Source organism: Heliangelus exortis, chromosome 1, assembly GCF_036169615.1.
Source record: "Heliangelus exortis chromosome 1, bHelExo1.hap1, whole genome shotgun sequence".
Taxonomy (NCBI): domain Eukaryota; kingdom Metazoa; phylum Chordata; class Aves; order Apodiformes; family Trochilidae; genus Heliangelus; species Heliangelus exortis.
In genome coordinates, this window is record NC_092422.1 from 10,519,965 (window position 1) to 10,534,637 (window position 14,673).

The window sequence follows — 14,673 nt, forward strand, 5'->3', positions numbered from 1 at the left end:
TTTTTCATCTGTGCTTAGCTTTATTCAGTGTTCTATGAAAATTACAAAGTGTACCACTTGGCATTCATCTCAGAAATTCAGGTCAGCCGCCCATATTCCGGAAGCGTTTAGAAGCTGTTCTTCCATCCTCAGAAGGCATCCTATTAAACAGGGTAAAAATCAATCACATGCACTGTCTTTTAGTCAGAGTGAGTAATTAAAAAAAATAACTGATGGCCTGTTTCTGCCTGCATAATATATTCACACTGTGAGCAAGCACAAGTCCACCTGGACCACTGCAACTGAAGTTGTACTCCAGAGCAGCCACCGCTGCTGCCTCCTGCATGCAAACTCCTGCTGATCACATCTGCATAAGGATGGATTCTGGTTCTGCTCCTTTTTCGAGCTGCTCTGCTTTACACATTGGAGGCAGTGCTGAGCCTGCTCTGGTGGGCTGACCCGGGATGTCCACAAAGCTTTAGTAGCATGACTTGGGATCAGTCTGTTCGGGAGTGATAGAGCAGCTTGGTGGGCACCTGGTAGACAGCCAAGGTAAACCCACCCCAGCAGAGAAGGGACAAGGGGAAAGGAGAGCAACAGAAAATTCTTGCATTGTTTATTTTATAGGCAGCCAATCTGGTTTGTGAAATATCAGTGTCACAAAAGGGCAGCCATTATTTCAGCTTTTTGTGTAAATACAATGAAATGATGCATTCCATTCACAGAGAAGCACTGCTATACTTTAATTAGAAATAAATCTTACTACACTCTGACAATTTTTCTCCTGAAAGATCCAATTCTTTGTGCACTGTGATGTTTGCTTTTGAACTGTCAGTTGCATAAAACTCTATCACAAACCCCATAAGTAACACATTTAGCAGAACAAAAGGATTCACTGTTGTCTTCTGGAGTATGTACCTTGAATGGCATTTACTTTATCAGTACAGTGGGCACCTCTTCTATATAAAAGTTTGTTCTGTTCTTTAATTCACAAAGAAATTCTCAAAATAATGAGCATATCAATCTTTTACAAATGCTGTATATTATTGAAGGAAATAATAGCACTTCCTGTACATTTAATGCTGACTATTATACTCAGGAGTTCTGATAATAGAATTCAAAGCTGATTCATGCAGTACTGGTACTTGTTTAGTGTTACAATCCTGTATGCAGCATGAGAAGAAATGACACTATTATCTTCATCCCTTTTTTCTTTTTACTATTTTCATAATTTCTTCCTATTCTCACCCTAGGGTCTGAGGTAAGTTGGATCTCAGAAACAAAATAACAAAGTATTTAACAGTTACACAAAGTTATACAAAGGTGAGAGTACAAAGAGACACTGAGGAAAGAAAGAGATGTTTCCAGTCTCTGCATTCACAATTGTATACAGTCTAGAAATAATACACATACATATATATATGTGTATCTCTGGAAATCCACCAATTTATGTTCTGAATAGGAAAACTTTGGTCCACACTGCTATTGATTAGCAAGAGACAATCATGACTTGGAAGTTGGAAAGGTGATAGCTTAGTGCAGGTGCGCCAGTCCTGGTTTGTGGGTAAGCCACATGCCCTATTATACAGCCATTTGGACTTGTCTATACCAGTAAGCTTATTAGATGGTGGCTACAATCAGTGTTCTGTGATTATCTGTATCAAATTGCAATCAAAAACATGGCATGGTTCTGAGCTGAGCTTGCACTTTACTGGGCACAACTTGCACATGGACCATTTCCAACACGGAGGTTGGATGTGTCTATCCCATTTTTTAAGGTTATGGATTAAAGCTATATGGGATGTGTTCTTTTAGTTCTGGTTTCTTTACCTAATGCTCAGGAAAAAAGTCCTTGTCCTCTTTTAGTTACTAGTGTAGATTTTGTTCATTATTCATAGAATCACAGAATCACAAAATGGTTTGGGTTGGAAGGGACCATCATCAGTTCACCTAAAGATCATCAAAGATCATCTTGTTCCAACCCCCCTGCCATGGGCAGGGACACCCCCCACTAGACTGGGTTGCTCAAAGCCCCATCCAGCCTGGCCTTGAACACTTCTACAGAGGGGGCAGCCACAACTTCCTTGGGCTACCTGTTCCAGAGTCTCACCACCCTCACACTAAAGAATTTCTTCCTCATATTCAATCTCAATCTACCCTACTATAGTTTGAAACCATTTCCCCTAGTCCTATTAATCCATTCCCTTGTAAAAAGTCTCTGCACACCTTTCTTATGGCCCCTTCAGTCCCTGGAAGGCTGCTACAAGGTCTGCCCAGAGCCTTCTCTTCTCCAGGCTGAACAACCCCAGCTCTCTCAGCCTCTCTTCACAGGAGAGGTGCTCCAGGTCTCTGATAATCTTCATGGCCCTTCTCTGAACTCACTTCTTCCTATGCTGGGGACTCCAGAACTGGACACAATACTGCAGATGGGGTCTCACAAGAGTGGAGCAGAGGAGAAGAATCAGGTCCCTTGACCTGCTGGCCACGCTTCTTTTCATGCAGCCCAGGATACAGTTGGCTTTCTAAGCCACAAGCACACACTGCCAGCTCATGCTGAGCTTCTCATCAAACAGTGCCCCCAAGTCCTTTTCCTCAGGGCTGTTCTCAATCCATTCTGTGCCCAGCCTGTAATTGTGCTTGGGGTTGCCCTGACCCAGGTGCAGGACCTTGCACTTGGCCTAGTTGAGCTTCATGTGCTTTGCACGGGCCCACCTGAAGCCTGTCAAGGTCTCTCTGCATGGCCTCCCTTCCCTCCAACGTGTTGACCACCCTGCACAGCTTGGTGGCATCAGCGAAAGTGCTGAGAGTGCACTCAATCCTACTGTCCATGTCACTGATAAAGATGCTGAACAGCACCAGTCCTGGTACCAACCCCTGAGGAACACCACTTATCACTGATCTCCAACTGGACATCAATGCATTGAAGAGGGGGTTAGCAAGCAGGTGGTTCCTGAACGGACCAAGCAGTTGCAAAGTCTCCTGCAACAAGAGCAGAGCATGGGCAAGGTGGAAAGAGGAACAAAATGCTTGCTGTGAAGAGATGCTTCTTTCTTGTGTAAAGAAATGTGACTCACAACAGCTGGTACAGGCTTTCTATCTGTGGTGTAGCCAAATGATACAGAAATGGAGGTCAGAATATCCTGAGGCCAGTTCTTCCTGCCATTCTCAGAAGTGTCTGTAATGCTTTTTTTTTCAGTTATAGATTGCTCCATAGCAAAATGAAAATACTATCTGTTGACATTTACCAACTGCTGATTCTGGTAGCAAAGCAGAGGAAGGCTTTAAGGAAACCATGGATGTGATTTCTGCTCAGTTCATCCAATCTGGGTCAACTTCCCCCGTGCACACTACAGCGCTGCAATAGTAGCAGTTCAATAGCATTTCACTATTCACACTATTGTGTATATTTTTCCCCTATTCAACACAGTTCCTGTGCTCCCAAGGGATAATTTAAGACAAGGAAGGAAGTAGCCTGATGCTCCTTGAAGAAAGGCTATCACCTTCTGAGGAGAAAGAACCTAATGAGCCAGGTCCATTTCTATGATTGTGTTCTAGGTATGCAGTAATTTATCACAATTTAGCCAGAAGTAAGATTTTGTTAATGAAAAGCTATTAATGTAGTAGAAGAGAGGCACAAGCAGAGGAGACAAAACATTGCCAGGCTAAGAAATGGTCCTGTCCAAGTCCTTCCTGTACAAATCCTCCCTTCACTGTATAATAAAGCTGGTTTAAGAAGCAGAGGCAGAGATGGAAGTCTATATTCATGCCTAGTCAGAATATATGGGCTTTAAATGCTATTTATTCTTTCATGACGACTTCAGAACTGTGTAATCAGGAGACACAGCAGGCTTTCCAACGTAGCTTAATGCTTCTGTGTGGGCAGCACAGTGGTCATTACCATAGGTTGAGCAGGAGGAACTAAAGGAGGGTTTTCAGACCCTGAGAGGGGCGAAACACAGCGGGGTCCATTCCCTCCCATTCCCTGCCCATGCTCTATCAGACCTCAGCCCCTCTTCCTCTCTTCCCCCGCTTCTTCCCCGCTGTTCCCTGCGCTCCTTTACCCCCAGCTCCCCACGGCTCCTCAGAATCCACATCCATCGGGTGCTGGAAGAGCCCTGGAGCCCTCTCCTGGGTCAGCCCTGCTGCAAGGGGCCCTCAGGCACCGATCCCTGACACCATCGAGATCGGGTTGTGTATATATTTGTATATATTTGTATACATTTGTAATTTTGTTCCTTATGCCACGTGTTACTGTCTTTCCCCTGTTCCAGTAAATCTGTTCCCGTTTTAATTTCCAACTTTAAGTCTCGTCCTTATTCACTTTTTACCTTCCCTTGGGAGGCTGGAGAGGGAGTAGGGGTAGTAATAGAGAATAAATCTGTCCTCTGGTTTTTGGTCTGTACAAACCGCTGAGCTGTGACAGTCACGTGACAAAGGTGACAGCCTCACCCCTCCTGGGGATCACAGTTACTGTGGAGGGCAGCAGCTCCTTTAGGACACTTCCTCATATCCTTAACCAAATTCTTACTTCTATAGCATTATAGATGCTTGAGCTCCAGAGTCACAGACCAGGCAGTATTCATGTGGGGGATGGATGCAGGTGCATGAGTTTCAATTCGGGCAGCAGCAGATAATGAGCAGTACTGAAGAGCAGTGGTTAACCTAGTGATGCTAATCCTTACTGTTTGCAAAGGATTGCACCTGGGCAGTCATTAAAATATCTGAAGTTGAGAAGGTGTTAGACTGTACATGTTGGGGGATTGAACTTTAGAAACCCAGGTTTGTTTCTGGTCTGCCCAGAGTCTGCTCTTGCTTCTCCAAAGTACAGTTCACCTTTTCCATGTATCATATTTAAAGCATAAACATTATTAAAATTTCTTAAAGATAGCTAAAATGTGGATGAGGTTTTAATTTTACTATGATTTATTTCTCCTCTTGTAAAAGAGGGGATTTTTATGTAAACTGCCCACATTTGACTGTCATTTATAAAGTCCTTTGTAGGGAGAAGATAATGTCATTGAGATGGTCTGAAGTTGCTAATTTTGCTGTTCTGTTTTCTTGAAGACAAAGCAAGGCAGATTTTCAGAAGGAGAAAGCAGCAGCAAGGATGGAAAATACAGTGTCGGGGAGCAGAGCAGGTGGGGCAGAAGCTGCTTAGGATGGCGAGGGATGGGGCAGTGGCACTGCAGAACACAGGGGCAGGGCCAGCAGGTCAGGTCAGGATCAGCAAAAACCAAGCACAGGGACCAGAGCCATGAGGTAGAGAACCCAAATGAGACTGCATCAAGTCTGGCCTTGGGCACAGAAAGCCAGAGTCCAACAAGGACACTGATGCATAGCTTTGAGTTGTGGTGGTCTTCTTTGTTCCTCGTTTACTGAAGAATGCAAGTGTTAACACAATTCAATTAGTTGTGCCCAGGCAAACACTGCCAGCAAAGGTCCAGAACATACATTTTTGGCTGAAGAAAAAATTAAAAATAGAAAAAGCTAAGATAAGAATAACAGATAGAGGAAAGGTAAGGGGGCGGGGGGGGAAGTAAAAGAAACTCCAGGTCTAATATCGAGACATTGCCAAAGTTGGCAGAGGTGGGGATGAGGGATCCTCTGGGTCTCTCTGTCTCAGTGAAGTAACTCCCAAGATGGGATTTGAAAGCACACTTCTATTGCAGTGCACTTCAGGGTCCTACCTGGATATTACGGGCATCATTTGTGAGAGTTGTCCAATTACACTTCTTTCTGTGTTGCTATATCAAAAACCTAAGCAAAGGGTTTTGAGTTAAACTGCCTTTTTCCTTATTACTATGATCATCTCTTAATTTCTCACATGACTGGCTTACTTAGTCCACTGGTTACTCAACCCACATCCCTTTTGGCAGGGATCAGTATGTCTTTCTTTTTCAAATTATTACATTTCTTTATCTTTTTACTTACTAGGTTAGTTTTTACAAATAGTTTTAGGCAACAAGCTGGATCAATTTTCTATTAACCTAGCTAAAGTAAAATATAAGGATCCCCACAAAACTGAAAAATCCAAACTTTTTCTTACTAAAAATTGTATCCACAAATTGCTTAAAAACATTTCTATATGACACAGTATTATAACCACACAGTCTCCATAGTCTTAATCTCCACTGAAGAGGAAAAGAAATTCAATTATATGCCTCTAAGTGGGAAAAAGAAAAAAAGAGAATCTAAGGAAGAACTGGCATACAGAGGAGAAAAGCAGTTTGCCTAAAGCTAGACAGAAAGTCTGTGACATTGTAAGGACTCAAACTCCACCCTCCCTCAGTGCTGCAGATGAAAGGGGACAATTTCCTGCGGCAAAACCATTTGGAGGCAGAGAATTAACACAGTTATTTAAAATACATCCCCCAACAATTCATCGCCACGACTACCAATTCATAAGAAAACCTCTTTCCAGTTCAGTGAATAACCTGCTTCTGCACACTTAGAAAAGTGTCCCAGATGTCTTAGTGTGCATCTCCAGTGTGGCCTGTCACAGCTGGTGGTGGCAGCTCATGGGAGCTCCCTAAGTGCATCACATGGCACTGATGCTCCAGTTCCTAACCAGCTCTTGTCTCCCATCTAGTGGCTGTATCCATCCACCAGGTATTTTATTCTGATTTTTTAAAATTAATGTGCTGAACGAGTAAGAACCTTGTGTGTAGTAGAATATTGTAAGGCAATAGCACACATACTTGGGATTTTCTACATATGTATGGGTAAATCCAGTTACTGAAATGTACCTTCAAAAGTCTTCACAGGAGCTTCAGTGCAAAGAGAGTAAAAAATAATTTTTTTTAAAATTCTGAATGTAGATTTATTCTGTTGCTTCCATGATTTTGAACCCTGTAAGGAAGCCATGTCCACAAACCTTTCACTTCCACTGTTAAAACAGAAATCTTACTTTTCATCTCAAAGAGCAAGGTTAAAATCTTGTATGGAAGGCTCCCTCCAGAACATTGTAAGGAAAAACTCAAGAGATTGAACGAGCAAAAACAAAATTCCAAGAGTCAGCACAAACTTTACATCCTGCAACACCCATAGAGCCGTAGACCAGCCCAGGCTGGAAGGGACTTCCAAAGACCATCTGGTCCAACATTTTGTGGGAAGGGGAGCCTATGTGAGATTATCTGGCACCCTGTCTAGACCTCCCTCTGTTTGACACAATCTCTCTCCTGAGGAGGTAGAGTCTTGTAGCTACAGCATCCCAATGAAGAACACCACTGGCTGCAGTCAGACTTGAGTGTGGATCACAGCACCACAGCTATGGCAAGAATGAAGCAGGAAGGATGCCAAATGGCCAAGCTCAGCCCCTCACTGCTCCCAAAAAGCAACTGTGTGTTCACAGGGAGGGCTGGAGGTAGGAGTAGCACCTAGAATCTGGGAGAAACTGCTGTATGTGGGGAAGGGAGGGCAAAGTACAGGTGCTGCTTGGGAATAACAGGGCCTAAGGGGGACCTGGGTAACCAGAGTTGTTCTCTCTGCCTTGGTTCAGCTGGGTTCTCACCCATCTGGGATAACTACCTAAATGAATACAGCTTTTATTGCACATCTATGAATATTAATCATTCACTCTGTTGAGCAGTATAGCAGGCAGAACACAAAGCAGGGAGTTATACCTTGTGAGAATACGCTGAGGTGTAGCTACTCAATAGGTATTTCTAGTTTCAAGTAGGAAATACCTCTTTTTGGGTTTATTCCAGTATATCACTGGAATTATAGTATATCCAGTACATAGATATATATAGATATTACAGTATATAACTTCTGAATTATATCCATCATCTAAGCATGGCTCAGAACTTATATCATCTGAGATGCTTTGTGTTACCACCATGTACTCCTATTGGCAGTAACAGTAAATTAAACAATGTCAGGGCACAGTCTTAAACACAGCAAATGATGGTTTATCCTGTTTAATTGCTAGGATAGACCCTGAGGTATATTTTTGCTCAAAGTTTCCTAAATAACTCCCAGGCATAATTTAGGACTTGGCACAGGCTGTGCACCATTCTCAATTAAATAGCAGCTCTGGTTTGGAGGGGAAAAGAGTTTGAAAGTTGGCCCCTGTACCAGAGAGCAGGAGGGACACAGACATTGCCTTTGGCTGTGTTAAGGCTGCTGGGAAATAAAAGAGGCAGACAGAAAGTTTAAATAGTGTCTCCAACCTAGATATGCTCTAGAGTTTGATGAGCTTCTGTAAACAGCTTCTTTTCATCCTGGGTTGCAGAAATCAGTTTGGCTTTTTCTCTGAAGGAAGGAGCTTGTAGAATACAAGTGCTACCAGCATTTAGAGCTGTTGTTTGTTAAAATCTTCCTCTCTCCTGAGAATGTAAGGGAACAGTAAATTCTAAATGTACATTTAAGGCCTCATTTGTCTTGCTATCTTTTTAATAAAGGACAAGAAATGCCCTGGTGCTTTGTCTTCCTCAGCAAGGAACAGTGTTCTGAATCTTTGTAGAGTAGTAGTATGGGGATGTACTTCCTTTAAAGAGCCAACAGTTTAGTGCAGTTTAGTTAATTTTGTTCCAGATGTAAGTATTAATGCTGAAAATGTGCCCAACATTTTTAACTGTCCTTCTACAGAAAATAATTCGAATAACAAAGCTATATATCTAATAGACACCATACATACAGAACAGCATGCATTTTGTCTAGAGAATTACAGTGACTATATCATAGTTGTATAAAGAATTTATTACTATAAATAAACACAGAAAAATGTTGAAGATTTATAAAGTCCTCCAACTACTTGCCCTTAAATACACCAAGTATCCTAATTTTAAAAGGACTATATGAAGTACAGTCAGCCTGAACAGAAACAAAAATACTGAAAAGTATTTAAAATTTTATGCTGATCTTTCTAGAACTCCTTAAGAAGTTGGCAAGTAAAATTTTATTCCAAAATGAGCTCTTATATTTTTTCACTTTGCAAATCTCTAAAAAATACAGTCTCGATGACTGCAGGGATAGGTGTCTGACAGAAGACAATAAGCCATATTATTTTGCAAAGGGCCTTTTGGTGGGACCCTCCCTGGGGAGCCATCCCTTACCCCCACTGGATGGAGGTGCAGGAGCACCCGGAGCTCCTGGGGAACAGGATGCAGTCCCGGTGGCCCAGCCTCAGAGAGGCAAGGAGGAACCTGAGTGGGGAGAAGAGATGCAGCTCCACAGAGTCAGGCAATACAGTAGCCCTCAGAAAGTCCCTCAAAAGCAGCTCCTTAACCCAACTCATCCCAGGAGAAATAATTCATTGTACCCACGACCCTCACCGTGTGCCCTGTCTTTGCCCTTCCTGCCAGCTGAGGAGGGGGTTCTAGCTGAGGGTCCCAATGGAGGGTTTCTTCCCTGTTCTCCTTTGCAGGGCCAGAGTAGAGGAATCAGACACAGAGCTGTGGGACCTGCTGGCCTCCATGGACTCCCTGGGCTCCCTGATGAGGAGCAACTTTTCTTCCCCCTACCTGTGCTGTGTTGTTTGAAAAAAGTTTAAATCTTGCTAAAAATTGCTGTGGTGTACTTCTCTTTTTCCACTGAAATCACCTGTTCTTATAGGAACTGAGTTGCTCTGGACACCGTGATACAGCAGTGGCCATGGTGTGACTGGTCCTATGTTGAGAGGGAGTTTGAAGCATTATTGGCAGCAAAGCCCCAGCTGTCTCTTTATCTCTGGTAGCAATTTTTATTGAGATTGATCTGAAAATAAAAAAAATATCCTTGCAGATTTCAGCAAATGAGTCTTCAGTGTGATGTCTACACAAGAATAACATACAGCTATCAAGCTCATTTTTACTGGTCAAGGCCATTGAGTTTATATCCAAACCATAAAACTTGTTGTGTGTTGAAACCAGTCTAAATGGTAGGGGAATTCCTAGTGATAATAATGTGTGCTATTGTGTACTGCACTGTAAATACAGCTAGGCAGTGCTATTTCCACTAAGAAGGAGGAAATATACCCCTATACTATACTCAGTTCACCATTCTAACTACCTCTATAGCAATTAGCTCCAAACATTTTTTAACTCATTTTATCTCAGTAAAGGTCTCCTGTCCTTTATAGAGCGAAACAGCTACCTCTGGTGTATTGTTGAGATTTAAACTTTATCCATAGAAGACAGGACTTTGTATCAAAAACCGTCTCTCATCTGTGCTGCTTGCAATTAAACTGTGAAAAACAGGGATGATAGAACGTGTGTGAAGAGCTATGTACATGTCCTTCGTGGTGCCCTTCATCTGCTTGAAAAGTCCTAGTTCTGATAGACACATATTCTGCAAAGAACATCTCAAAGCATCTTGAGCTGTTCCATCTCAAACTTAGGACAGTCAGAGCAGTAGATACGGGTGGGCAAGTAACCATTCTAATTATCTGTTTCCCTTTTAAAATATTCTCTCCCATCATACAGAAAGATTGCTTTGCTATATCCACACATATCTATCCAGGTCACTTTAAGCAGTCCTGAAAAAAAACAGATTTTCTGGGCCATGTCTGATCTTGGAGTTTGTTTCCATTCAACAATGAGTTGTCAGTAACAGACACAAACAGACCATTATTTGTAGCCATTCTTGGGCTTGTAAGACTTCATTGGTTCCTCATTTAATAAAAAGCCTAAATATTCCTAGATAGAAAGCCCATGCTTAAATGCTTTCTAGATATAGCAAGACACAGAAATAATGGGACATGTTTTAATGTAAGCCAATAGTCCTTCCATAGAATGTGTTTAGACACTTCGCTGGAAGAAAATCAGTTGGACATTCTAATGGCATTTTTGTGAGTTGTGTTTGCTTGAATAAACATGTTTGCATTTATATAAAGATGAAGGTTTATTTTGTGGTTACTAACTGCTTGTAGAAATGGCCAGCCATGGCTGGGCATTGTATTTGTGTACAACCATTCATTTGTGTGCAACCTGCTTACCATTGCTGGCTTCTCCCATTTACTTGAGAAGAAGCTGCTCTAAAGCCCCCAGAGGGAAACATGCAGTACTGCTGGCTGGGGCTTGCTGCTCACAAACCTCACAGGATTGCAACCAAGCTTCATGACCTTCCTGTGCAAAAGTTCTGCAAATGGTTTCATTACTCAGTATTCAAGGTTTGGACTTAATGATCTCAGAGGTCCTTTCCAACCTGGATGATACTGTGATTCTGTGATTTCAGCGTGGCATCTACCACTTCTGTGAGCAACATGTTCCAGTGTTTCACCACCCTCATTGCAAAAAACTTCTTCACATCTAGCCTGAATCTGGACTCTTTTAGTTTAAAACCATTGCTCCTTGTCCTGTCACTACAGACTGTGCTGAAATGTCCCTACAAGCCTCCTTTAAGTATTGAAAGGTCATGGCAATCTCAACAACCACTCGGTAGCAAGGCATTGACTGAGCGCCTGAAGGCTGCTAAAAGTTGAGTGCAGTTGATTTGCTGCTGCAGGCAGAGCTGGTGGGGAGGGGTGACAGGGGCTTTTGGTGGGACTCACCTGGGAGCCCTTCCCCTTTACCCTCATCAAGATAAAGGTGCAGGAGCAGCCAGGGCTGCTGGGGGCAAGATAGAGGCCTCAGTGCCTTGGAGCAGAGCTGCTGGAGGTGCACACAGACACAGACAAGGACATCCTCCCTGCCCTCTGAAGGACTGCCAGGTCCCCTGTCCTCCAAACTGTGGGCTTCCCCCAGTTGCCACCACTGATTTCCATGGGGACATCCCATCCCCTTGCTATCACTGCCCCTTGATGTCATAAAGGGGGGGCTCTAATTGCCCCACTATGTCACGAGGGACTGGCAGACGGGGCTCTGGCCCTGACAGCAGCAGTCATCAAGTCATGAACACCACAGTCTGGCATCATCTCAGCAGACTGCATCCTCAGCCTCTGCCACACTGGCATTGCTGGGGCTTCTGTCACCAGGCACCCAGGAGCTCACTGAGGATACACACCATGGACCTGTGCTGCTGACTGGGAGCATAACAGCTGCAGAGGAGCTGGTGTCATGGGGCGCTACAGCTTCACCAGTTCCACTCAGCCTCTTTCACTAATGATGCTTGCTCTACAGGTCAGCCTGATCTCTGCCATCATGTGGGTCAGGCAGCACCGGGTAGGTGACACTGCACCACACACCACACACCACCCCCCACACCACACCACACACCACACCACACAACACATCACACCACATACCATACCATACCATACCCCACATACCACACACCAGACACCACACACACCACACCACACTACATACCACACCACACACCACACCACCCTACACCACACCCCCCCACACTACACCACACCACACATTGCACACCACACCCCACCCCACACCCCACACCACACCACCACACCCCACCACACTGTGCCACCACATTGCACACCCACTACCACAGTGGGGTTGGGTGGGCTGGGGTGGAATGGCATGGGGGGCTTTGGTGTGGGGCCAGGAGCTGCTCCTGTCTCACCCAGCTGTTGGGTGTTCCACAGAAACCATGGAAGAAATCAAAGAGTAAGAAGAGCAGGAGGAGAGCCCATCCGGGGGAGGAAAGAAGTGAGTGGCCCTGGCACCAAGCACCCACAAATGGCTGGCACCCCACAGCAGCCCTGATGCAGGACTGTGCTGGGGGCTGCCGGCTGTTAACTCCATCTCCTCCCTCAGCAGCTTTTTCCCAGGCTGACAGAGAAGCGAAGAAATGGAAGGTGTCCCAGGAGACATCGTGAGTGCTGGGGGAGAGAACAGAGTGTGTTCCAGACCCTCACCCTATGCCCTGTCCCTGCCCCTGCCCATATTGGGCAGGCCCTGCCTGCCAGGAGAGGAGGGGGTGCAGCCCCATGGTCCTGACAGAGCTCTGGGCCAGGATGCAGCGGAGTTTCTTTCCTCTTCTGCTTTGTAGGACCCAAGGGGAGACATTAAACACAGAGCTGGGGGCCCCATTGGCCTCCATGGATTCCCTGGGCTCCCTGGCCTCCACATCAAGGAGCAGCTCTTCCTCACCGGGCTCCATGTTGACGAAGACTTCCATGGACTCCCTGCAGCACAGGAACTCGTGTTTAATGGGCTCCTTGTCAGGGGATACCTCCATCTACTCCTTCCCAGAACCCTGGCCCGGTGCCATTGCAGAGTTGGCAGCGCTCAAGTGCACAGAACGGCCCCAGTCTACTGAGGCTGTCAAGAAAAGGGAGCAGGAGCCAGGGCCAGCCCTTGGGCAGGACTTCCTGCTGGAAGTTCCAGAGGGGACCAAGCAGGAGGAGGTCCCCAGGGACAGGGGGGACTTGGCAAAGAGCCCTGTGGGTGTGGACATACCCTGCAGCATGGTCACAGAAGAGCATCTTTGGAAGTGCTGCAAGGCTGCCCGGACTGCCCAGGTATTGAGCAAGCGGCTCAGCAAGGAGTTGAAGGCAGAGCTGTCCAGGGATCAAAGGGCTTTTTGGGCCTGTGGTGGGGCACTTCCTGGGGAGCCATCTGTCTCCCCCAGCTGGATGGAGGTGCAGGAGCACCCGGAGCTCCTGGGGAACAGGATGCAGTCCCAGTGGCCCAGCCCCAGAGAGGCAAGGAGGAACCTGAGTGGGGAGAAGAAATACAGCCCCACAGAGTGGGGCATCAGCACCCCTGCTGCTCCCAGCCAGAGCACCCCGGCAGAGTGCAGTGGCCAGAGGCAGGTGCCTGCAGGCAGGGAATGTGCCCGGGATGCCTCAGAGCTGGGGAGCAAAGGACACTGGATGAAGAAGGGCTGCTCCTGGCTGTGGTGCTGCATGAAAGCATGGGGGAAGAGGTGCTTCTGCTTCTGTCTGCCCTCAGATATGGAGCTGTGATCCCACTGGAGCAACAGTTCCCCCAGGTACTAAGCAGCTGGGGAGGGTAGGACTAAGAACCTCCAAGAACTGCCATCTTCTGCTCACCCCCCCTTCTCAAATGCTTAAAAATTAAATGTTTTCTCTCTTATGGTACACTGGTTCATCCATCCCTCCTTTGGCTGGGGTTTCAAGCCTCTCAGAGCCCGCACATCATGGGGACAGGTTGGCACCCAGCAGCACTGTCACCCAGAGAACTGGGGGTGATAGTTAATGCGGGGGTGTTTGGGAAGCAGGTGGGCCACAGGGGTGGCTCCGGTGAGAAGCTGCTGGAAGCTCCCCTGGTTCCAATTCTGGCCCACCTCTGCCCAATGCTGAGCAGATTTGGGAAGGTAGATTCCTCTCTGCAAGTGACATATTCAAGAAAGGGAAAACAAAACTTAAAAAAAAGACCTGCATAGCAGAGGAGAGGAGGAGGTGAGAGCAATGCCAGAGCAGAGACACCAAGATCAGTGAAGAAGGAGTGGGAGGTTGTGCCCAAGCAGGGATTTCCCCACAACCTGTGGTGAGATGGCAGTTGTCCTCAATGCCATGAAGGACCATAGTGAGGCAGATGTGGATCTGCAGCTGTGGAGGACCCTGCACCAGAGAGGGTGACTGCTCCTGAAGCAGCCATGGCTCTGTGGGCAGCCCAGGCTGGAGCGGTTCCTGAGGGGCTATACCTGTGGGAGGGACTCATATCAGGGGGGTTGTGAAGGAATCTCTCCCATGACAGGTACCCAGTGTTAGAGTGGGGGAAGGCTGTGACGAATCCTCCCCCTGAGGAGGAAAGAGAGACAGAAACAACGCGTTGGGAACTGACCCTAAACCCCTACTCCCCATTCACCTGTGCAGCAGAGGGGTGACAGGACAGAAGCAATCTG

At 45.9% G+C, this 14,673-nt stretch overlaps 1 protein-coding gene and 1 long non-coding RNA gene across 5 annotated transcripts; one reads left to right on the top strand and one right to left on the bottom strand.

Annotated features, from left to right (window-relative positions):
* On the bottom strand, window positions 1–12,130 carry LOC139791440 (uncharacterized). The gene is made up of 2 exons (XR_011723926.1): window positions 11,450–12,130; window positions 1–140 (listed from the first exon to the last, which is right to left on the bottom strand). It is a non-coding gene; the product is annotated as an uncharacterized lncRNA (long non-coding RNA).
* LOC139791419 (uncharacterized) lies at window positions 11,737–13,903 on the top strand. 4 transcript variants are annotated; one of them, XM_071733651.1, is made up of 4 exons: window positions 11,737–12,017; window positions 12,446–12,509; window positions 12,618–12,675; window positions 12,853–13,903. In XM_071733651.1, the coding sequence occupies exons 1-4, from the start codon at window positions 11,955–11,957 to the stop codon at window positions 13,769–13,771; spliced, it is 1,104 nt and encodes a 367-aa protein (XP_071589752.1). In that variant the 5' UTR covers window positions 11,737–11,954; the 3' UTR covers window positions 13,772–13,903. The 4 variants fall into 4 exon arrangements, with proteins under 4 accessions (XP_071589752.1, XP_071589761.1, XP_071589738.1 ...); XM_071733660.1 differs by having other exon boundaries at window positions 12,621–12,675; XM_071733637.1 differs by having other exon boundaries at window positions 11,738–12,059.
* The last annotated feature ends 770 nt before the right edge of the window (window positions 13,904–14,673 follow it).

What these genes read in the sequence shown, in the direction of transcription:
- LOC139791419 (XM_071733637.1), top strand. Translation starts at nt 11,955, where the DNA reads ATGGGGCGCTACAGCTTCACCAGTTCCACTCAGCCTCTTTCACTAATG. An exon ending in CCATCCGGGGGAGGAAAGAA is followed by an intron (nt 12,510 to 12,617) that starts GTGAGTGGCCCT and finishes CTCCTCCCTCAG; the next exon opens with CAGCTTTTTCCCAGGCTGAC. An exon ending in AAGGTGTCCCAGGAGACATC is followed by an intron (nt 12,676 to 12,852) that starts GTGAGTGCTGGG and finishes TCTGCTTTGTAG; the next exon opens with GACCCAAGGGGAGACATTAA.